This window comes from Salvelinus namaycush, chromosome 9 (genome assembly GCF_016432855.1).
Source record: "Salvelinus namaycush isolate Seneca chromosome 9, SaNama_1.0, whole genome shotgun sequence".
Taxonomy (NCBI): Eukaryota; Metazoa; Chordata; class Actinopteri; order Salmoniformes; family Salmonidae; genus Salvelinus; species Salvelinus namaycush.
The window spans coordinates 25520877-25544605 of NC_052315.1; the positions used below are offsets into that span (position 1 = coordinate 25520877).

General features: G+C 47.6%; 1 protein-coding gene across 1 annotated transcript in view; it reads left to right on the plus strand.

Moving 5' to 3' along the window:
• Positions 1–23729, plus strand: part of LOC120053884 (zinc finger protein 423) — a 164158-nt gene that overhangs the window by 137827 nt on the left and 2602 nt on the right. Inside the window, exons 6-7 of the mRNA XM_039001169.1 lie at positions 3794–3925; positions 7225–7340. Coding sequence (XP_038857097.1) covers positions 3794–3925; positions 7225–7340 — 248 coding nt within the window. The remainder of the gene's footprint in view (positions 1–3793; positions 3926–7224; positions 7341–23729) is intronic.

The following is a 23729-nucleotide window of genomic DNA, read 5'->3' on the forward strand; positions in this document are numbered from 1 at the left end:
CCGTTGTACCGCAGCAGTGTTTGTACAGGATAAGACTCCTGTTCAGTCGGTGGAATAACAGTTTAGGAATAATACATAAATAGTTGTTTATTTCCTTCAGTTCACATATTTCCTCTCCATCACTGCAAGGCCCTCCATCTCTCCATCCACCTTAGACTGTAATCCTTTACCTGCTTTCTTTCAGTGCATCCCTCTCTTTCTTCCAGGGCTGGGAATTGCAATGGACCTCACAATACAATATCAGCACGATACCTAGATGCCAATATGATATGTATTGCGATTCTCAGATTCAATGTTCCAAACACATTGCTCACCATATGTCTGCTGCAGTGGGACAAGAGAGAGCCGTGAGAAAACGAGTTTTGATCAGTCATGGAAATAAGTGCTGAAAACAAATAGAAGATGGAGAACAACCTATGAAGGAAAAATATTGGACTTTTGGTGCAGCTACAGCCAACTAGCGCAAAAATAATATTGCGATATTGTCAAAGCGATATGATATATCATCAGAAATAATATTCTGTTATGTAATTGTACCGATTTCTTTTGTTCCGCATCACTTTCTTCTTCCTCACTCTCGCATCCCCCTGCTTTCTCTCACACTGTCTCTCTCCTCCTTGCTTTCTCTCTCTCCCTCTCTCTTTTTCCCATTAGTGTCCTGGCAAGCCCTCATCAGTAATTCTGCGTATGTTTGACGGCATCATGCTGTTTCTCAATTAAGATTGTGCATACCTTAGGAGGTGGGGAAGGTTTTCCCCTCTCAATCAGTTAAATATTCTCTTTCTCTCACTGTCTTCCTCCCTCTCTCGCTCTCTCTCCCTTTCTTTACTGTGCATACCGATCAAGCCTCTTAACAGATCAGTCTGTTTGTCCTTCTCTTTTTTCCTGTTCTCCGTGTCTGATCTGTGGTGCAGATAGCTGAAGTGAGGCCTTTAAAGGATGATATGTTGTAGCTATTTAACCTCTCTCTGCTGCCATACTAATGACTCTTCTATGGGCTGCTAGTACAAAACATCCACAGGCCAAGTCAGCAAACAGGCCAAGTCAGCAAACTCTTACTTGTGATTAATCAATCCATCATTGTAATTGTAATGGTCATGTAGTGAGAAAAGAAAAGAGGTGACACACTAATAGGGATTATGTTTATTCATGATAGTCTGCATCAGTGATTTGTATAGCAGGACAGTATGTACTCTTAATATGTCATAGCGTAATTAGTATGCTATAAACTCTGTACAAGTTGAGTACAGTTTGGCTTTCTGTGCTAGTTTAGTGAAACTCCCAGGACTCACCTTCAACAAACCTCTGCTCTCCCTCCCTGCCCCAGCGCGGGCCTCCCGGAGTAGGAGCTGTGCGGCTGTGTGGCTGCCTCACGGATCAAATGCTCTCTCAGACACAAAGCTGGCCGGCAGGACGTTCCAGGGTCCTGTCATCTCGCCATGGTTCCCCCCCACACACACAGCCCGCCCGACCCAGCCCGCTTTGTGTCTGATAGAGCTCAGCCCACCAGCCCTCCCTCTGTGCGCTGAAAGGGAGGAGAAACAGAGTGCACTCCCCACTCACTGATCAAAACAACTGTATTTGTATAGAAAATACATCACTTTCATAGGACCCACACATACAAACGCTCTAGGCCCCCTCGCTCTGCACCCTTGGCCCGGCGGACAGCCCAATTATCCCCCTGCTCTCTGTATTGAGCTCAGTTATCTCTCTCTCTCTCTCTCTCTCTCTCTCTCTCTCTCTCTCTCTCTCTCTCTCTCTCTCTCTCTCTCTCTCTCTCTCTCTCTCTCTCTCTCTCTCTCTCTCTCTCAATTCAATTCAATTTCAATTCAAGGGGCTTTATTGGCATGGGAAACATGTGTTAACATTGCCAAAGCAAGTGAGGTAGATATTATACAAAAGTGAAATAAACAATACAAATTAACAGTAAACATTACACATACAGAAGTTTCAAAACAATAAAGACATTACAAATGTTATATTATATATATACAGTGTTGTAACAATGTACAAATGGTTAAAGCACACAAGTTAAAATAAATAAGCATAAATATGGGTTGTATTTACAATGGTGTTTGTTCTTCACTGGTTGCCCTTTTCTTGTGGCAACAGGTCACAAATCTTGCTGCTGTGATGGCACACTGTGGAATTTCTCCCAGTAGATATGGGAGTTTATCAAAATTGGATTTGTTTTCAAATTCTTTGTGGATCTGTGTAATCTGAGGGAAATATGTCTCTCTAATATGGTCATACATTGGGCAGGAGGTTAGGAAGTGCAGCTCAGTTTCCACCTCATTTTGTGGGCAGTGTGCACATAGCCTGTCTTCTCTTGAGAGCCATGTCTGCCTACGGCCGCCTTTCTCAATAGCAAGGCTATGCTCACTCTCTCTCTCTCTCTCTCTCTCATAGTTTGCCAGAATTCTCCCAATGTTTAACTCATACATAACCCTCATTTCACCTTATTTTTCACTTTTGGACCTGTATGCAGTATGCTAGATCTATTGTCAGTTGATGTTTGTAGATCAGTATTCTATGGGTCGGTTGGTGCTGTTGGTCGTGTTGTGGTTATCGCTGTAGGGTTTATTCTCTCTCTGTGTGTCTCTGGGTTCATGGGAAGATTCACCTGCTGCTTCAATCTTGCCACAATTTAATATTTTAAATGGTAATCAACCACCATCTCAGTGTGGTTTGGACAGAAAGGCATCCCACCCAAACGTGATGTCTTTGAGGAAGCAGCAGCGGGGAGGGGCAGACCAAAGGAGTACCCTAGCCAATCCCCCTAAGCCCCGTCCGCACCCAGCCCCACACCCCCCTCCTTCCCCTAGCCATTCAGACAGGGATTAAGGCACCCTTGTGCAGGCCTTTGAGACGGAGAGGAGATTGGAGTCAGTGGATGTGGTTTTGGTATGGGGGGTGTTGGTGGGGTGAGGTGGGGAGGTCAGGGGGTGTTAGGGATGTTTGATTGAAGACTTTATTAACTCTGCGTGCCACTGTTGCTGAGCAGCGGGACACCTCGGGGCATGGGGGACGCTGTCTGCGGTGGGACAGCGGGGTAGACGGGGAGGTTGCCTTGAGGGGGGACAGGGACCGGCAGCGGTGGCTTCCACGGTTCGGGGCTTGGCGAGAGGGCACGATTGGGGCGCAGTGGAGGTAATCTGATGGCACGGGGACGGGCGCGGCTCAGTCCTGTGTGGCGCTCGGCCGATAAGACAGGAGCGGAGGCGCCCAGCCAGGACCCAACGCCCACCTTTCATCTGTCCCACGGCGGAGGGGGCCGCTGATGTCATTCATGCAGGCTTAAAATAGAGCGGCGAGCAGGGGGAGGGCACATAGCCCAGACCACTGGGGGTGGCAGGCAATTACCGGCCGGGAGAGAAGAGGCACTGGGAGAAGGGGGGGGGGGGGGGGGGGGGGGGGCTGGTCACACAGGCCATATCTCACACACACAGAGAGAGGAGAGAGAGAGGAGAGAGGAGAGAGGAGAGAGAGGGAGAGGGAGAGGGAGAGGGAGAGGGACCTTTCTCAGTAGGATTCAGACTGGACATATCTCCCTCTCTGGGCTCTGTGTCAGGGACACTGTGGCCAGATTATGTGTTGGAGCTTTGCTATATGCTGCAGAATGAACTGGCATATGGGAGAGAGGCAATGATTGATTTGAACCGCTATACTTTAGTACACACACACCTGTACATGAGCTGACGCTTTTAATTGTGTGTGTTTGATAATAATGTATGTGTATAATGTGTTTCACCCTCTGACCCTCCTTGTTGTGTGGTGTGTTCTTCTTTTGCAGAGGAAGGCATCAATCACGAGTGCAAGCTGTGTAACCAGATGTTTGACTCTCCGGCCAAGCTCCTGTGTCACCTGATCGAGCATAGCTTCGAGGGCATGGGCGGCACCTTCAAGTGTCCCGTCTGCTTCACAGGTGGGGAGGGGGGGCAGGTGGAGGGCAGTCAAGGTGCTTCAGCGTCTGCCCGACATTAACATACACAAACAGAGACAATTTGAACACATGGTCCACTCGAGCTGCAGGCCCCAACACATTTCTGCCCTTTCACATACATATAATAACATCCCACCCATAGAATAGCAGAGATGCTAATACACGTACCCTGTTACATTCTTCACCTTTCCACCCTCTCCTTCTCTACTCCTCCATCTCTCTGTCTATCCATACCTTCCACCCTCTACCCCCTCCTGTGGTAAAATACAGTCCTCCTCCTGTATCACCTGTATCCTCCTGTATCACAATTCCAGTGGGTCAGAAGTTTACATACACTAAGTTGACTGTGCCTTTAAACAACTTGGAAAATTCCAGAAAATGATGTCATGGCTTTAGAAGCTTCTGATAGGCAAATTGACATAATTTGAGTCAATTGGAGGTGTACCTGTGGATGTATTTCAAGGCCTATCTTCAAACTCAGTGCCTCTTTGCTTAACATCATGGGAAAATCAAAGGAAATCAGCCAAGACCTCAGAAAACATTTTGTAGATCTCCAGAAGTCTGGTTCATCCTTGGGAGCAATATCCAAATGCCTGAAGGTACCGCGTTCATCTGTACAAACATTAGTACACAAGTATAAACACCATGGGACCACGCAGCCGTCATACCGCTCAGGAAGGAGATGCGTTCTGTCTCCTAGAGATGAATGTACTTTGGTGTGCAAAGTGCAAATCAATCCCAGAACAACAGCAGAGGACCTTGTGAAGATTCCGGTACAAAGGTATCTGTATCCACAGTAAAACGAGTCCTATATCGACATAACCTGAAAGGCAAGGAAGAAGCCACTGCTCCAAAACCGCCATAAAAAAAGCCAGACTACGGTTTGCAACTGCACATGGGGACAAAGATCGTACTTTTTGGAGAAATGTCCTCTGGTCTGATGAAACAAAAATAGAACTGTTTGTCCATAATGACCATCGATATGTTTGGAGGAAAAAGAGGGGGGCTTGCAAGCCGAAGAACACCATCCCAACAGTGAAGCACGGGGGTGGCAGCATCATGTTGTGAGGGTGCTTTGCTGCAGGAGGGACTGGTGCACTTCACAAAATAGATGGAATCATGAGGCAGGAAAATTATGTGGATACAATGAAGCAACATCTCAAGACATCAGTCAGGAAGATAAAGTTTGGTCGCAAATGGGTCTTTCAAATGGACAATGACCCCAAGAATACTTCCAAAGTTGTGGCAAAATGGCTTAAGGACAACAAAGTAAAGGTATTTGAGTGGCCATCACAAAGCCCTGACCTCAATCCCATATCAAATTTGTGGGCAGAACTGAAAAAGCGTGTGCGAGCCAGGAGGCCTAAAAACCTGACTCAGTTACACCAGCTCTGTCAGGAGGAATGGGCCAAAATTCACCCAACTTATTGTGGGAAGCTTGTGGAAGGCAACTCGAAACATTTGACCAAAGTTAAACAATTTAAAGGCAATGCTACCAAATACTAATTGAGCGTATGTAAACTTCTGACCCACTGGGAATGTGATGAAATAAATAAAAGCTGAAATAAATCACTCTCTACTATTATTATGACATTTCACATTCTTAAAATAAATTTGTGATCCTAACTGACCTCAGACAGGGAATTTTTACTAGGATTAAATGTCAGGAATTGTGAAAAATCTATTTGGCTAAGGTGTATGTAAACTTCAAACTTCAACTGTAAATCCATATAGTAAAGAATTAGCCAAGATAGAAAAAAACTCACTCCACACATCAGAATCAGGGTGCGAGATAGTGAAAATATTATGACAAGTGCCCAAGCTGCAGTTGACCGAGGAGAGCCAGTCCACAGAAGTCAACTCTGTGCTTCTGAGTAGGAGAACTCCGGTCCTTCAAGAGTCCTGCCGTGTTGATGGGAACATTAATTAGAGCTGATTTACCCATGGTGCAACCTGGTGAGACGTCCCCCCTGAGTGGCTGAGACTCACACAGTCCACTCTATTCAGTCACAGGCACAGCCACAGAGTAAAGCACATGGTCAGGGCCGGCCAGGCGTAGCACAGAGACTAGCCCATCCACAATCAGCTTGATCATGGCACATGCACAGTCACAGGGCTGGACAGGTGTAACACTGAGACTAGCCGAGACTAGCAGGCCGAGCAGAATGGCTCAAGGTCCTTCAGGCTTGGCCGTGGTCCCCTGTGTCTGCTGTGCCCTAGATCAGAAAGGCCCTGAGAGGTCAGAGAATAAAGAGCAGTTTGAAAGAGGAGGGCGGCTAATCCTCTGTGGCCGTCCGGACGGTTTAGGGCCCCGCTGTACGTGTCCTCAGAGTTAAGCAGCCAGGGCTCTACAGGCAGCAGGCTGAAAGTCACATTGGACCTTCTGCTCCCCTCTAAGAATCAGAAATCATAATTTCCACTGAAATATAGATACGGTTGACCGCAGCTGAGATGTCATTTTGTGTCCGTCTTTATCCATTGTCATCTTTCTGTTTGTCTTTCTGCATTTTTTTGTCTGTTTTTAGTATTTCTCTATCTGTTTCTCTAGTAATTGGACATCCCAATCCCTCGCTGTCTGTTTAAGAATCTACCTGTTTATGTCTGTTTGTCTGTTGGTTTCTGTTTGTCTGTCTGCATCAGAAGACTTACTGTAAGCTGAGACCATGTAGCAGCCGCCCTTCTCTCTCTCTCTCTCTGTTCCTCTCAGTAGATGTGTTCCCCCCTTCCCCCACAGGTACACAGCACTCTTTTAAAGTTTAACTCTATTCCTGTGCGGGTTATGAATAAGTTAGGAGGTGCTGCTCCTTTGGGGAGGGTTAATAATTTAGACTTTCCACACACACAGCAAACTTAAGTTTACTGAAACAAAACAGAAGAAAAAAAACACAGGAGCGAAAATTAAAAAACAGGAATGGAGGATAATTTATTGATAAATATCACAAGGTTTGTAGGAGATAGTGTAGTCTGCATGCTGTCTCCCCCATCTTTCCATCTCTCCTCTCATCCCCGTAGTGGCTCTGATGGCGCTTCATCCACTAATGCTCATGTGAGAGGGTTCCTTTTCTCTTTATTTGTATTGACGCTGTTGAAGTTGTTGTTTTAGTTGAACTAGTATGACTTTGTCTCTAGCCTCAGTATTTGCAATCAGGGAGAGCGAGACTTGAAACCTTTCCCTTTTCCCTCGCAAAATTGTATTCAAAAATCTAGTTCTCTGGTTAGCATAACTTATCACCAGTCTGACCAATCATCTAACCTATCCTCCTCCTTCTCCCCTCCCCCAGCCTTTGTCCAGGCCAATAAGCTGCAGCAGCACATCTTTGCCGTCCACGGTCAGGAGGACAAGATCTACGACTGCTCCCAGTGTCCACAGAAGTTCTTCTTTCAGACTGAGCTCCAGGTCAGTACACTAACACTTCAAAACAACAGAGAGTGATGGCATCTCTCAGCACCATACAGCATCTTTTGCTGGCCAATATAATCTAAAATCATAAGATATGACTTCAATATTTATTGCTTCTAATGGACTCCTGAGTATCTTAGCAGAATTTTTGATAAACCAATATTTTGTCCACCTCAGTTTATGGTCTTCACAACCAGGATTCAATTCCAGTCTTAAACAGGCTGTTATAACAGGGTATAGTTAAATGTGTTCTGTGGTATGATTGATAATTAATAAGGAAATTATCAGCAGAGTAAATGAGTAGCTTCCTTATGGGCAGTAACGGTTAGACTCCAGTCTATTGCTAATCAATCAGCTCTCCTGCTGGGCTCTCTGGTGCACACACACACACACACACACACACACACACACACATACACATACACACACACACACACACACACACACACACACACACACACACACACACACACACACACACACACACACACACACACATACACACAAACACTTCCCCTGACACAAGCACACACACTCCTCCTCTCATTCATACATACTCTTACAGGAATCCATTTGATTATCATAGTGAGAGGCCATCCTTTAGCTGGGCTACCGCTACCACATACACGACCAAAAGTATGTGGACACCTGCTCGTCGAACATTGCATTCCAAAATCATGGGCATTAATATGGAGTTGGTCCCCCCTTTGCTGCTGTAAATCCTCCACTCTTCTGGGAAGGTTTTCCGCTGGATGCTGGAACATTGCTGCGGGGACTTGCTTCCATTCAGCCACGAGCATTAGTGAAGTTTGACACTGATGTTGGGCGTTAAGGCCTGGCTCGCAGCCGGCATTCCAATTCATCACAAAGGTGTTGGATGGGGTTGAGGTCTGTGCAGGCCAGTCAAGTTCTTCCACACCAATCTCAACAAATCATTTCTGTATGGACCTCGCTTTACGCACAGGGGCATTGTCATGCAGAAACAGTAAAGGGCCTTCCCCAAAGCACAGAATAGTCAGAATGTCACTGTATGCTGTAGCATTAAGATTTCCCTCACCTGGAACTAAGGGGCCTAGCCCAAACCATGGAAAACAGCCACATACCATTATTCCTCCTCCACCAAACTTTACATTTGGCATTATGCATTTGGGCAGGTAGCGTTCTCCTGGCATCTGCCAAACCCAGATTAGTCCGTCAGACTGCCAGGTGGTGTGGCGTGATTCATCACCCCAGAGAACACGTTTTCACTGCTCCAGAGTCCAATGGTGGTGAGCTTTACTCCACTCCAGCTGACACTTGGCATTGCACATGGTGATCTTAAGCTTGTGTGCGACTGCTCGGCCATGGAAACCCATTTCATGAATCTCCAGACGAACAGTTCTTGTGCTGACATTGCTTCTAGAGGCAGTTTGGAACTTTGTAGTGATTTTTGCAACCTAGGCGCTTCAGCACTCAGTGGTCCCGTTCTGTGAGCTTGTGTGGCTTACCACTTCACGGCGGAGCCGTTGTTGCTTCTAGACGTTTCCACTTCACAGTAACAGTTGACCGGGGCAGCTCTAGCAGGGCAGAAATTTGACAAACTGACTTGTTGGAAAGGTGTCATCCTATGATGGTGCCACGTTGAGCGTCTCTGAGCTCTTCAGTAAGACCATTCTACTGCCAATGTGTTTCTATGGAGATTGCATGGCTGTGTGCTCGATTTTATACACCTGTCAGCAAAGGGTATGGCTGAAATAGCCAAATCCATTAATTTGAAGGGGAGTCCACATACTTTTGTATATATAGTGTACTACCTGTAGTACGAACACACCTACATATACTTATACACACTGTTTTAACCACTGAAGACGCTGACACACTGTACATGTACATGCAGACGCAAAGACATGCGGATCTAGCCACCCCTCCCCTCCATCAGTTTTACTTTCTTTCCTCCATCCGTCCACTCCTCCCTCCCTCTCTCCCCCCACCCTGTCCTGGCAGGGTTCTGGCTGGGTCGGGTCATTAGGGTCCAGACAGATCGTGGAGGGCCACACTCTGTATAACTCACTCCAGAGTGGGTCCAGTGGGCAGCTGGGGTCAGTGTTATTCTGCCCTGCCCCTGGCTGGATCCATCATCCTGAGCTATCGGTCTACTACTACCAAAAACCCTCCCTCTCCCCCTCTCTTCCTCATGTGTTCTCTCTCCCTCTTGTCCTCATGTGTTCTCCCTCCCTCTCCACTCTGGTAGTTGGTAGAGGAGTGGGTGGGTATGCTAGCCTTAGGAGTGAGCTGCCTGTGAGCATAATGGACAAATAATATCCATGGCTCCATTTTGGGGGCTGTAACCTAAATCTCCTGACCAGCCCACAGAGCCCCCCCCCTCTAGCCCCGGACCCGGCCCCCCCACCCTGACGTGACAGTGATGTAGGGCTGACGGGGGTGGGCATATGGCCAGTCAGTCCATTTAACAGCAGGAGGAGCGCTGAACCCTGTCGGTCAGTGTCTGCCTCACTCCGATGCCGGGCGACCGAGAGATAAACACCAACTGATCGCACAGTGTGGCATGGCCCATCTCGCGTCGCTCCACTTTTCCACACTCCTCCATTTTTCCTCCATTCATTCCAATCTGTATGGCCACACCTCTCCCTCCTGACCGGGTCACGCTGTCTAAAAGAGGTGATGTTCCTCTCTGAGCTCGTCTAGGTAGGACCACTCGCTCCATCACCAAGCTATAGGAACGCCACACTCACATGGCCACAGCAGCATCCTCTGATGGGCTTGAGTGTGTATCATTCTTCACTTTTACTGGCCCTGTTCCATGTTTGGACATTGCCTCACCCTTCCCTCCCACAAGCTCCCCAGCCCACCCCTGTGCTTTGCCCCAGGAGGAACAGTTGGGGATATGCAGTGGTCTGAGTGCGGAGATGAACTGGGCTGAACTGGGCTGGTCGTGGAGGTTAGTGGTGGGCCTGGTTGTTTGGGTGTTTGTGTTAATGAGGTCTGAATGGATGGAGGATGGAGGAGGCTGGCTGACCTGTCTGGGCTGTGCCCTGCTCGGGCTCCCTACCCCAGCCCTCTGAGGGCCCAGGCAGGGCCACCCTCCGTTAATCTTTCAGCTGTCCCTTGGGCCTGTGGGGGGACACGTCACTGCATCATCCCTTCTCCCTCATGGCCACCTACTCCACGCTCCTCACTTTTCAAAACTCTCTCTCATGCCTCCTCTCTCTCTCTCGCTTTCTCTCTCTCCTTGTCCCATATGTACCAGCCCCCATTCATATTTTAGCCCATCTCAGCTCCTCTCGTCTCTTCTCTCCTCATCTGTGCCTCTCCCCAATGCCCCATAAATAGTGCAGACGTAAGCTGGTAAATAAGTGATGCTTCGCCCCTGATCAGCACTGTTAGACCCAGCCTGCCGGATCTGGATTCCTTTACTGGAAACTTCAGAGACTTGGCTGTTTTTTGTGTGTTGTTGTTTGTCTCCCCCAGGTGCCTCAGAGCCCCCCCCCCCCCCCCTGCCCCACACTCACCAACCCTCACCCCTCCGTGGTCTGCTGTCATTCGCTGACAGCATGGCTGATCTTTACACTATTTAATTTAACCCTCGAGGGGGGGGGCGCCCCACCCAGTGCTCCCCCTCTGTTCGCATGTGTGTACACTATTTCCTTTAGCACTAGTAAATATTTAACTCCAGTCAGCAGTTTGGAATGAGAGGAGGGGAGGGGTCTCTGTCCTCCGGCTTGTTTGTTTTTTGATTCCTCCTCCCCCCTCCCTCTACATCCAGAAAGTGTTGAATATTTGAGGGCAGCGCATTCTCATCCAAAGCTATGCTGCTATGACAGTACTGTAGGAGCTGGGGTTTGGGTCTTAGAGCAGAGATACAGAGAGCCGGGAACATGGGCTGCAGCGTTTACACAGGCAGTCCAATTCTGATCTTTTTTTATTTCACTAATTGGTCTTTTGACCAATCATATCAGATCGTTTCACATCAGATCATTTTCAGAGCTGATCTGATTGGTCAGAAGACCAATTAGTGGAAGAAAGATCCAAATTGTAAATGCAGCCACGGAGACACACCACTAACATATACAGTGTGTGATCTGTGTCTGCTGTGTTTGATTGGACAAGTAGTGCACTGAGCAGTGTCTTTGTTAGCCTCATGTACATTCACGTCAGCAAAGGTATTTCCTTAGTTAGTCCTTGTCTATGTTCTCTGCTGTAGCTATGCTACGGTGTGTGAATATTGTAGTGTGTGTCTATACTATGGATGTATTTCTGTGTGTGTGTGTGTGTGTGTGTGTGTGTGTGTGTGTGTGTGTGTGTGTGTGTGTGTGTGTGTGTGTGTGTGTGTGTGTGTGTGTGTGTGTGTGTGTGTGTGTGTGTGTGTGTGTAGGTTACTGGGGAGTTCTTAGTTTGCTCATTATGGTGTGCCACGGTGTGGAGGCAGGATTTGATCTAGGTGTCCCAGTGACAGTCTCTGGTTGTGTCTCCGCTGCCCCGCTGTGCAGAGTGGCGCTCCATGTTATTACAATGGGGACCAAGAGATCTCTCTGCAGACCTGCCCACCCCAGCCCCCCGCCCCTTCCCAAAACATTCTGCAAAATGATGCGCCAGCTCAGAGCGGTGCAGTCTGGGGACTGCATGCACCACATACAGGATGCATACAGCTGTCTGACTTGGCATACCTGGGTCTGTCTGAGCTGCACCACAGAACACTATGGTCCACTGTGGTAGCCAACACGGCTCTAGTTGTCAGGCAGCGGTGTGAAGCTGTGGTCACGGTATCAATGGTGTAGTCTTTCACAGCTAGTCTTTGTGTATAGCATAGCAAATGCATCAACTTCTGAGGAGATGGAGCATGGAACATACTGTCGTCCCTCACATCCTCAGCCCCAGTACCTGTTTAAGTTGTTTACCTGTTCTTCTGTGTTTTGTTTTCGTTCTCATCCTGCACTGCGAAAGAAACTCAGACAAATTTGAGTGTGGTGAATTCAAATGAAAAACGCTCTACATGGGGTGAGCTAATCTTCGGAGAAAATCAAGACATTCACATCCTGTCATCTTACCATGGTGTGTGTGTGCACGTTATTTCCTACAAGTCTCTGAAAGGGGCAATGACACTCTGTATAATACCCACACACACATTCCCCATAGAGATTCTGTCACAAACCTTCCCCTCGTGAAAATACCCCCCCTAAGTGACAGTATGGAATGAAGAGGAATGAAGAGAGAGGGAGGGAGGCCATGGCTGCCCTGACTCCCAGAGAGACGAGGTGTCTGGGAGAAATTGGGGGCCAGCGTGGAGGTGGGAGAGGAACGCAGGGACAAAGAGGAGGAAAGATCCACAGGGATAGAGTCAGCTCTTCTATGTCTCTGTTCTTCACTCTCCATCCTTTCCCTTTATCTGTCTGTTGCATTCCATTATATGTATACTATCAAACACAGAGAGCTGGAGAGGGAGATGGAGGGAGAGGGGAAGGAAAGAAAGAGAGAGAGAGATGGAGAGAGATGGAGGGAGAGGGGAAGGAAAGAAAGGGAGAGAGATGGAGGGAGAGGGGAAGGAAAGAAAGAGAGAGAGAGATGGAGGGAGAGGGGAAGGAAAGAAAGAGAGAGAGAGATGGAGGGAGAGGGGAAGGAAAGAAAGAGGGAGAGAGATGGAGAGATATGGAGGGAGAGGAGAAGGAAAGAAAGAGAGAGAGAGATGGAGGGAGAGGGGAAGGAAAGAAAGAGGGAGAGAGATGGAGGGAGAGGGGAAGGAAAGAAAGAGGGAGAGAGATGGAGAGAGATGGAGGGAGAGGGGAAGGAAAGAAAGAGAGAGAGAGAGAGAGATGGAGGGGAAGGAAAGAAAGAGAGAGATGGAGAGAGATGGAGGGAGAGGGGAAGGGAAGAAAGAGAGAGAGATGGAGATAGATGGAGGGAGAGGGGAAGGGAAGAAAGAGAGAGAGAGATGGAGATAGATGGAGGGAGAGGGGAAGGGAAGAAAGAGAGAGAGATGGAGAGAGATGGAGGGAGAGGGGAAGGGAAGAAAGAGAGACAGATGGAGAGAGATGGAGGGAGAGGGGAAGGGAAGCGAGAGAGAGAGAGATGGAGGGGAAGGAAAGAGAGAGAGAGAGAGATGGAGAGAGATGGAGGGGAAGGAAAGAGAGATGGAGAGAGATGGAGGGAGAGGGGAAGGGAAGAAAGAGAGAGAGATGGAGAGAGATGGAGGGAGAGGGGAAGGGAAGAAAGAGAGAAAGAGGGAGAGAGATGGAGGGAGAGGGGAAGGAAAGAAAGAGGGAGAGAGATGGAGAGAGATGGAGGGAGAGGGGAAGGAAAGAAAGAGAGAGATGGAGAGAGATGGAGGGGAAGGAAAGAGAGAGAGAGAGATGGAGAGAGATGGAGGGAGAGGGGAAGGGAAGAAAGAGAGAGAGATGGAGAGAGATGGAGGGAGAGGGGAAGGGAAGAAAGAGAGAGAGAGATGGAGAGAGATGGAGGGAGAGGGGAAGGAAAGAAAGAGAGAGAGATGGAGAGAGATGGAGAGAGATGGAGGGAGAGGGGAAGGAAAGAAAGAGAGAGAGAGATGGAGGGAGAGGGGAAGGAAAGAAAGAGGGAGAGAGATGTAGGGAGAGGGGAAGGAAAGAAAGAGGGAGAGAGATGGAGAGAGATGGAAGGAGGGGGGAAGGAAAGAAAGAGAGAGAGAGAGAGATGGAGGGGAAGGAAAGAAAGAGAGAGAGAGAGAGATGGAGAGATATGGAGGGAGAGGGGAAGGGAAGAAAGAGAGAGAGATGGAGATAGATGGAGGGAGAGGGGAAGGGAAGAAAGAGAGAGAGAGATGGAGAGAGATGGAGGGAGAGGGGAAGGGAAGAAAGAGAGAGAGATGGAGAGAGATGGAGGGAGAGGGGAAGGGAAGAAAGAGAGAGAGAGAGAGATGGAGAGAGATGGAGGGGAAGGAAGGAAAGAAAGAGAGAGAGAGAGAGATGGAGAGAGATGGAGGGGAAGGAAAGAGAGAGAGAGAGAGATGGAGAGAGATGGAGGGAGAGGGGAAGGGAAGAAAAAGAGAGAGATGGAGAGAGATGGAGGGAGAGGGGAAGGGAAGAAAGAGAGAAAGAGGGAGAGAGATGGAGGGAGAGGGGAAGGAAAGAAAGAGGGAGAGAGATGGAGGGAGAGGGGAAGGGAAGAAAGAGAGAGAGAGGTGGAGAGAGATGGAGGGAGAGGGGAAGGGAAGAAAGAGAGAGAGATGGAGGGAGAGGGGAAGGGAAGAAAGAAAGAGAGAGAGAGATGGAGGGAGAGGGGAAGGGAAGAAAGAGAGGGAGAGATGGAGGGAGAGGGGAAGGGAAGAAAGAGAGAGAGAGATGGAGAGAGATGGAGGGAGGAAAGAGAGAGAGAGGAAGGGAAGGGAGCAGTTCTCTCTTCCTGGACCCTGTCTCTGTTTCAGTGTGTCTGCCTCCACAGAGCAAAGCATCGTCCCTAGTCAGATATAACAGTTCAAAATAATCGAATGAAATTTTATTTGTCACTTGCGCCGAATACACAGGTGTAGACCTTACAATGAAATGCTTACTTACAAGCCCATAACCAACAATGCAGTTCTAAGAAAAATAAGAGTTAAAAACAATATTTACTAAATAAACTAAAGTAAAAAATAAAAGAGCAACAATAAAATAACAATAACGAGGCTTTTACATGTGGTAGTGGTACAGAGTCAATGTGCGGGGGTACAGGTTAGTAATGAAGCTATATACATGTGGTAGTGGTACAGAGTCAATGTGCGGGGGTACAGGTTAGTAATGAAGCTATATACATGTGGTAGTGGTACAGAGTCAATGTGCGGGGGTACAGGTTAGTAATGAAGCTATATACATGTGGTAGTGGTACAGAGTCAATGTGCGGGGGTACAGGTTAGTAATGAGGCTATATACATGTGGTAGTGGTACAGAGTCAATGTGCGGGGGTACAGGTTAGTAATGAAGCTATATACATGTGGTAGTGGTACAGAGTCAATGTGCGGGGGTACAGGTTAGTAATGAGGCTATATACATGTGGTAGTGGTACAGAGTCAATGTGCGGGGGTACAGGTTAGTAATGAGGCTATATACATGTGGTAGTGGTACAGAGTCAATGTGCGGGGGTACAGGTTAGTAATGAGGCTATATACATGTGGTAGTGGTACAGAGTCAATGTGCGGGGGTACAGGTTAGTAATGAGGCTATATACATGTGGTAGTGGTACAGAGTCAATGTGCGGGGTACAGGTTAATAATGAAGCTATATACATGTGGTGGTGGTACAGAGTCAATATGCGGGGGTACAGGTTAGTAATGAAGCTATATACATGTGGTGGTGGTACAGAGTCAATGTGCGGGGGTACAGGTTAGTAATGAAGCTATATACATGTGGTGGTGGTACAGAGTCAATGTGCGGGGTACAGGTTAGTAATGAAGCTATATACATGTGGTAGTGGTACAGAGTCAATGTGCGGGGGTACAGGTTAGTAATGAGGCTATATACATGTGGTAGTGGTACAGAGTCAATGTGCGGGGTACAGGTTAGTAATGAAGCTATATACATGTGGTAGTGGTACAGAGTCAATGTGCGGGGTACAGGTTAGTAATGAAGCTATATACATGTGGTAGTGGTACAGAGTCAATGTGCGGGGGTACAGGTTAGTAATGAAGCTATATACATGTGGTAGTGGTACAGAGTCAATGTGCGGGGTACAGGTTAGTAATGAAGCTATATACATGTGGTAGTGGTACAGAGTCAATGTGCGGGGGTACAGGTTAGTAATGAGGCTATATACATGTGGTAGTGGTACAGAGTCAATGTGCGGGGGTACAGGTTAGTAATGAGGCTATATACATGTGGTAGTGGTACAGAGTCAATGTGCGGGGGTACAGGTTAGTAATGAAGCTATATACATGTGGTAGTGGTACAGAGTCAATGTGCGGGGGTACAGGTTAGTAATGAGGCTATATACATGTGGTAGTGGTACAGAGTCAATGTGCGGGGGTACAGGTTAGTAATGAGGCTATATACATGTGGTAGTGGTACAGAGTCAATGTGCGGGGGTACAGGTTAGTAATGAAGCTATATACATGTGGTAGTGGTACAGAGTCAATGTGCAGGGGTACAGGTTAGTAATGAGGCTATATACATGTGGTAGTGGTACAGAGTCAATGTGCGGGGGTACAGGTTAGTAATGAGGCTATATACATGTGGTAGTGGTACAGAGTCAATGTGCGGGGGTACAGGTTAGTAATGAGGCTATATACATGTGGTAGTGGTACAGAGTCAATGTGCGGGGTACAGGTTAATAATGAAGCTATATACATGTGGTGGTGGTACAGAGTCAATATGCGGGGGTACAGGTTAGTAATGAAGCTATATACATGTGGTGGTGGTACAGAGTCAATGTGCGGGGGTACAGGTTAGTAATGAAGCTATATACATGTGGTGGTGGTACAGAGTCAATGTGCGGGGTACAGGTTAGTAATGAAGCTATATACATGTGGTAGTGGTACAGAGTCAATGTGCGGGGGTACAGGTTAGTAATGAAGCTATATACATGTGGTGGTGGTACAGAGTCAATGTGCGGGGTACAGGTTAGTAATGAAGCTATATACATGTGGTAGTGGTACAGAGTCAATGTGCGGGGGTACAGGTTAGTAATGAGGCTATATACATGTGGTAGTGGTACAGAGTCAATGTGCGGGGTACAGGTTAGTAATGAAGCTATATACATGTGGTAGTGGTACTGAGTCAATGTGCGGGGGTACAGGTTAGTAATGAAGCTATATACATGTGGTAGTGGTACAGAGTCAATGTGCGGGGGTACAGGTTAGTAATGAAGCTATATACATGTGGTAGTGGTACAGAGTCAATGTGCGGGGGTACAGGTTAGTAATGAAGCTATATACATGTGGTAGTGGTACAGAGTCAATGTGCAGGGGTACAGGTTAGTAATGAAGCTATATACATGTGGTAGTGGTACAGAGTCAATGTGCGGGGGTACAGGTTAGTAATGAAGCTATATACATGTGGTGGTGGTACAGAGTCAATGTGCGGGGGTACAGGTTAGTAATGAGGCTATATACATGTGGTAGTGGTACAGAGTCAATGTGCGGGGGTACAGGTTAGTAATGAGGCTATATACATGTGGTAGTGGTACAGAGTCAATGTGCGGGGGTACAGGTTAGTAATGAAGCTATATACATGTGGTGGTGGTACAGAGTCAATGTGCAGGGGTACAGGTTAGTAATGAAGCTATATACATGTGGTAGTGGTACAGAGTCAATGTGCAGGGGTACAGGTTAGTAATGAAGCTATATACATGTGGTGGTGGTACAGAGTCAATGTGCGGGGGTACAGGTTAGTAATGAAGCTATATACATGTGGTAGTGGTACAGAGTCAATGTGCAGGGGTACAGGTTAGTAATGAAGCTATATACATGTGGTAGTGGTACAGAGTCAATGTGCAGGGGTACAGGTTAGTAATGAAGCTATATACATGTGGTAGTGGTACAGAGTCAATGTGCGGGGGTACAGGTTAGTAATGAAGCTATATACATGTGGTGGTGGTACAGAGTCAATGTGCAGGGGTACAGGTTAGTAATGAGGCTATATACATGTGGTAGTGGTACAGAGTCAATGTGCGGGGGTACAGGTTAGTAATGAGGCTATATACATGTGGTAGTGGTACAGAGTCAATGTGCGGGGGTACAGGTTAGTAATGAAGCTATATACATGTGGTGGTGGTACAGAGTCAATGTGCAGGGGTACAGGTTAGTAATGAAGCTATATACATGTGGTGGTGGTACAGAGTCAATGTGCAGGGGTACAGGTTAGTAATGAAGCTATATACATGTGGTGGTGGTACAGAGTCAATGTGCAGGGGTACAGGTTAGTAATGAAGCTATATACATGTGGTAGTGGTACAGAGTCAATGTGCGGGGGTACAGGTTAGTAATGAAGCTATATACATGTGGTGGTGGTACAGAGTCAATGTGCAGGGGTACAGGTTAGTAATGAAGCTATATACATGTGGTAGTGGTACAGAGTCAATGTGCGGGGGTACAGGTTAGTAATGAAGCTATATACATGTGGTAGTGGTACAGAGTCAATGTGCGGGGGTACAGGTTAGTAATGAAGCTATATACATGTGGTAGTGGTACAGAGTCAATGTGCGGGGGTACAGGTTAGTAATAAGGCTATATACATGTGGTAGTGGTACAGAGTCAATGTGCGGGGGTACAGGTTAGTAATGAGGCTATATACATGTGGTAGTGGTACAGAGTCAATGTGCGGGGGTACAGGTTAGTAATGAGGCTATATACATGTGGTAGTGGTACAGAGTCAATGTGCGGGGTACAGGTTAGTAATGAGGCTATATACATGTGGTAGTGGTACAGAGTCAATGTGCGGGGGTACAGGTTAGTAATGAAGCTATATACATGTGGTAGTGGTACAGAGTCAATGTGCGGGGGTACAGGTTAGTAATGAGGCTATATACATGTGGTAGTGGTACAGAGTCAATGTGCGGGGGTACAGGTTAGTAATGAAGCTATATACATGTGGTAGTGGTACAGAGTCAATGTGCGGGGGTACAGGTTAGTAATGAAGCTATATACATGTGGTGGTGGTACAGAGTCAATGTGCGGGGGTACAGGTTAGTAATGAGGCTATATACATGTGGTGGTGGTACAGAGTCAATGTGCGGGGGTACAGGTTAGTAATGAGGCTATATACATGTGGTAGTGGTACAGAGTCAATGTGCGGGGTACAGGTTAGTAATGAAGCTATATACATGTGGTGGTGGTACAGAGTCAATGTGCGGGGGTACAGGTTAGTAATGAGGCTATATACATGTGGTAGTGGTACAGAGTCAATGTGCGGGGGTACAGGTTAGTAATGAGTCTATATACATGTGGTGGTGGTACAGAGTCAATGTGCGGGGGTACAGGTTAGTAATGAGGCTATATACATGTGGTGGTGGTACAGAGTCAATGTGCGGGGGTACAGGTTAGTAATGAAGCTATATACATGTGGTGGTGGTACAGAGTCAATGTGCGGGGGTACAGGTTAGTAATGAGGCTATATACATGTGGTAGTGGTACAGAGTCAATGTGCGGGGTACAGGTTAGTAATGAAGCTATATACATGTGGTAGTGGTACAGAGTCAATGTGCAGGGGTACAGGTTAGTAATGAAGCTATATACATGTGGTAGTGGTACAGAGTCAATGTGCAGGGGTACAGGTTAGTAATGAAGCTATATACATGTGGTGGTGGTACAGAGTCAATGTGCGGGGGTACAGGTTAGTAATGAGGCTATATACATGTGGTAGTGGTACAGAGTCAATGTGCGGGGGTACAGGTTAGTAATGAGTCTATATACATGTGGTGGTGGTACAGAGTCAATGTGCGGGGGTACAGGTTAGTAATGAGTCTATATACATGTGGTAGTGGTACAGAGTCAATGTGCGGGGGTACAGGTTAGTAATGAGTCTATATACATGTGGTGGTGGTACAGAGTCAATGTGCGGGGGTACAGGTTAGTAATGAAGCTATATACATGTGGTGGTGGTACAGAGTCAATGTGCGGGGGTACAGGTTAGTCCAGGTCATTGAGGTAATGTGTACAACTGAGATGTGTTGTTGGAGTACAGGACAAGCACTGCGTGGTGTGGTTCCACTCGTTGCCAAAACAGGACAGGAACTGTCATGGCTTTGACAGTGACGTATGAGCTGGGGTATTGTCTATGAGTGGGTTCTCCTGGCACTAAACAGTGTAGAGACGTGGTTGCACTGTGATCTGATCAACCACAGTAGAGATGTGGGCTCAATCACTAGATCAACTTCATACATCACATCACTCACCACAGTGAGGGTGTGGTAACGACATGGAGGTGATACTCTATGTGGGGTCTCTGTCTTTCTCTCTCACTCTTGGTCTGTCTGTCTCTCTCTTTTCCTCTGTCTCTCTCTCCATCATAGAGAACACACAGGACGGGGTCTTTTACACCCTGATGTTCTCCATTCAGCAGCTGGAGGCTGACACAAACACACTATAAATCACACACCACTGACAGCTCTACTAGGGAGAGGAGCTCACAGTCACACCATCAAACCTCCTCTTGAATATTCCCATCCCTTTCTCTTTCGCTCTACTCCTGTCTCTCCTGTCCCTCTCTCTTTTCCCTCTGGGTGGTCATTTTGTTGTGACACCACAAAGCGCAGCCGACTACATCAAACCCCTCCCCTCACCTCTCTCTATATGCTTTGTTCGCTGCTCTTAGCTTTTTTTGTTAATTTGTTTAGGGTTTATTGTAATCAAATAAGCGGGGTCCCCGGGGACCTGTGGGGATTGGGTGTGTTTTGACAGTGACACGGAAAGGGAATGGGAGTGTGCTCTAGTGATCAGGCTGGGCAGGCCCGGAAGAGCGAATGGGAGAGCAGCGCTGCATGTCTCTCTGTACTCTGTCACCCATGGCACAGTCCGTCTGAGGCCCCTGAGCTCATCTGGCACTCAACACTCCTCTACGCCCCATAGAGTCTGTACGGATCTCACTGCTGTGCCACAGGCCCCCTTTCTGTTCTCTCTCTGGGTGTGCACGTGCGTAGTATGTGAGTGCACATTTTTTATATCATATTGTATATAGCTAACCCCATGTTATATTCCATGGGATATACTTACACAACTTTGTGTCCCATTCTATAGTCGGAACAGGATGTCTTGGTAGGTGTGTTATTGTGTGATATAGGGAAGATGAGGGACTGAACCCCATAGCTGTAAGGCCAAGGAGGGATTCATTAGTTACACCAGCTGTATCAGGACAGGACCTGTAATACTGTATATCTACAGCCATTTCAGTGAGTGTGTGTTATGTTTAAATAAGTCTAACCAGGTTAGTGTGTTTCTGTGCAGTTGTGTGTTATGGCTAGCCAGTTCTATGGGTTTGTGTGTGTGTGAGTCTTTTGGATGTGTTAATGTCCCTGAGTCTGAGCTTGGCTTAGCAACAGGGGAGGGGAAGTCCCTCTTGGGTGAGAGGGTGGGGGCCGGCGGGATCATGGCGAAACAGTACATGGCTGGAGAACGGGCACATTTATTTGGTGGGGTTAGGGGGAGGAAGAGGAAGAGGAAATGCGGAGGGGGGGGGGGCGTGTTATTTGTAGCGCACTCCCCAGTGAGTTTCCTGTCTCTCGGAGGTGAAAACCTGGGAACATATGAAGCTTTAAGACAGCCCATCTGTTAGTCTCCGGCCCTTGGAAGACTGTCAACGGTCTAAAAATAAGCCACACTAAAGTGAACCAGGCGGCAAAGGTGATTTTTCATTTTGTGTTAAAAACAGAGCAGAGCAGAGAGGGACAGGCTAGCGCCAAAAGCAGTATTTCCTCTTCCTGTGGCTGTTTGAGATCGGGCCATATAGGCTAATCAGAGTATGCTAGACTTGCTTAGCGATGCTACTACAGTAGATCATGTCGGTATGTTATATCACCACAGACAAGATTTAACGCCCTAGCTGTTCAAGTGTTCCCAAATAGTGGACACGTCTGTTAAGGCTGCTGCATTTCTGCAAAAGCAAACAAAATTGGTGTGAAAGTTGTTGTTCTAGTACATTGATGTGCAGAGCAGAGGACTGTGTTTGTTAGAGGATTCCTGGTGAACTGACATGTTTGAGTCTCACCACCCCTGCCTGCTTCCCAGAGGACTGTTTGTTAGAGGATTCCTGGTGAACTGACATGTTTGAGTCTCACCACCCCTGCCTGCTTCCCAGGGGACTGTTTGTTAGAGGATTCCTGGTGAACTGACATGTTTGAGTCTCACCACCCCTGCCTGCTTCCCAGAGGACTGTTTGTTAGAGGATTCCTGGTGAACTGACATGTTTGAGTCTCACCACCCCTGCCTGCTCCCCAGAGGACTGTGTTTGTTAGAGGATTCCTGGTGAACTGACATGTTTGAGTCTCACCACCCCTGCCTGCTTCCCAGAGGACTGTGTTTGTTAGAGGATTCCTGGTGAACTGACACGTTTGAGTCTCACCACCCCTGCCTGCTTCCCAGGGGACTGTTTGTTAGAGGATTCCTGGTGAACTGACATGTTTGAGTCTCACCACCCCTGCCTGCTTCCCAGAGGACTGTTTGTTAGAGGATTCCTGGTGAACTGACATGTTTGAGTCTCACCACCCCTGCCTGCTCCCCAGAGGACTGTGTTTGTTAGAGGATTCCTGGTGAACTGACATGTTTGAGTCTCACCACCCCTGCCTGCTTCCCAGAGGACTGTGTTTGTTAGAGGATTCCTGGTGAACTGACATGTTTGAGTCTCACCACCCCTGCCTGCTTCCCAGAGGACTGTGTTTGTTAGAGGATTCCTGGTGAACTGACATGTTTGAGTCTCCCCACCCCTGCCTGCTTCCCAGAGGATGCCACAGAGCCTGGAGCCGTGAGGTGCCGGGGGGCCAGGGGGCCCTGCGGCGGCGCCTCAGACGCCTGATTGAAAGTGACATGATGGCAGCCCTGTCTAGGTCCTCGCGCGTTGTAACGCAGTTAATAAAGCGCGTGTGTTGGAAACGTAGATTTCATTTTCCTTTATCTTTATCTCCTGCCTCCCCTCTCTCTCCCCTTTCCCTCCTCCCTCTTCCTCCCCCCAGTGTGTGCAGCAGTCTCATAGTCTCTGCATTAGTAATGCGACTGGGCCATATTTCCCATGAGCCCACAGCTCGGCAGGATTTAGCCTCTCTTTTATAACCAGTTTAGGAAAACAATGACAGCCTAGATATTGACTGAGCAGTGAGGGGCTGTTCTGCCCACTGCACAGCCTCCCTGTGTAGAGGGGCGCTGTTCCATCCATCACACAGTGTCCCCCTGCTACACTGTGACATGCAAGCATGCTCTATCTGTTTAGTTTGATGGTACAATACAAAGGAATAACACTGTCACTGATGTTCTACCTTTGTTAGTACAGTGGTTATCTTGTCGACTTGATGTCTTTTGTCTTGGCAGTGAGGGAGTTGAAATGTGATGTTTGCTATTTAGATATTTGTAATGTGGAGTTGTTAGCCATTGATGTTGTGCAGTCTGATGGGAGGAGGAGGTTGTTTCAGGATCAACTCTTTGCTAGTTCTTCAGGTTGTAGGGGTGTAATAGTAATAGTGTTTGTCAGGTATTGGGGTGATGTGTGTGTTCTCTGTCCGATGACATGGTGTGTTTGTGGTCTCAGTCTCCGGTCTCCTCTTGCTTAAAGAGTGAGAGCAGAGCCCTCGATCTCCTCATCCTGGAGAATATATCAATTACAGCTGCATAGGACTGATGTCACACTGAGAGTCATTATCAGATTCAGAGACACACACCATTCGCACCATCGATCGCCTATGGCTTGATCAATACCCCAGCCCCTGACGACGCTCTCAAATGAAGAGAGCTGAGACTAGCATCAC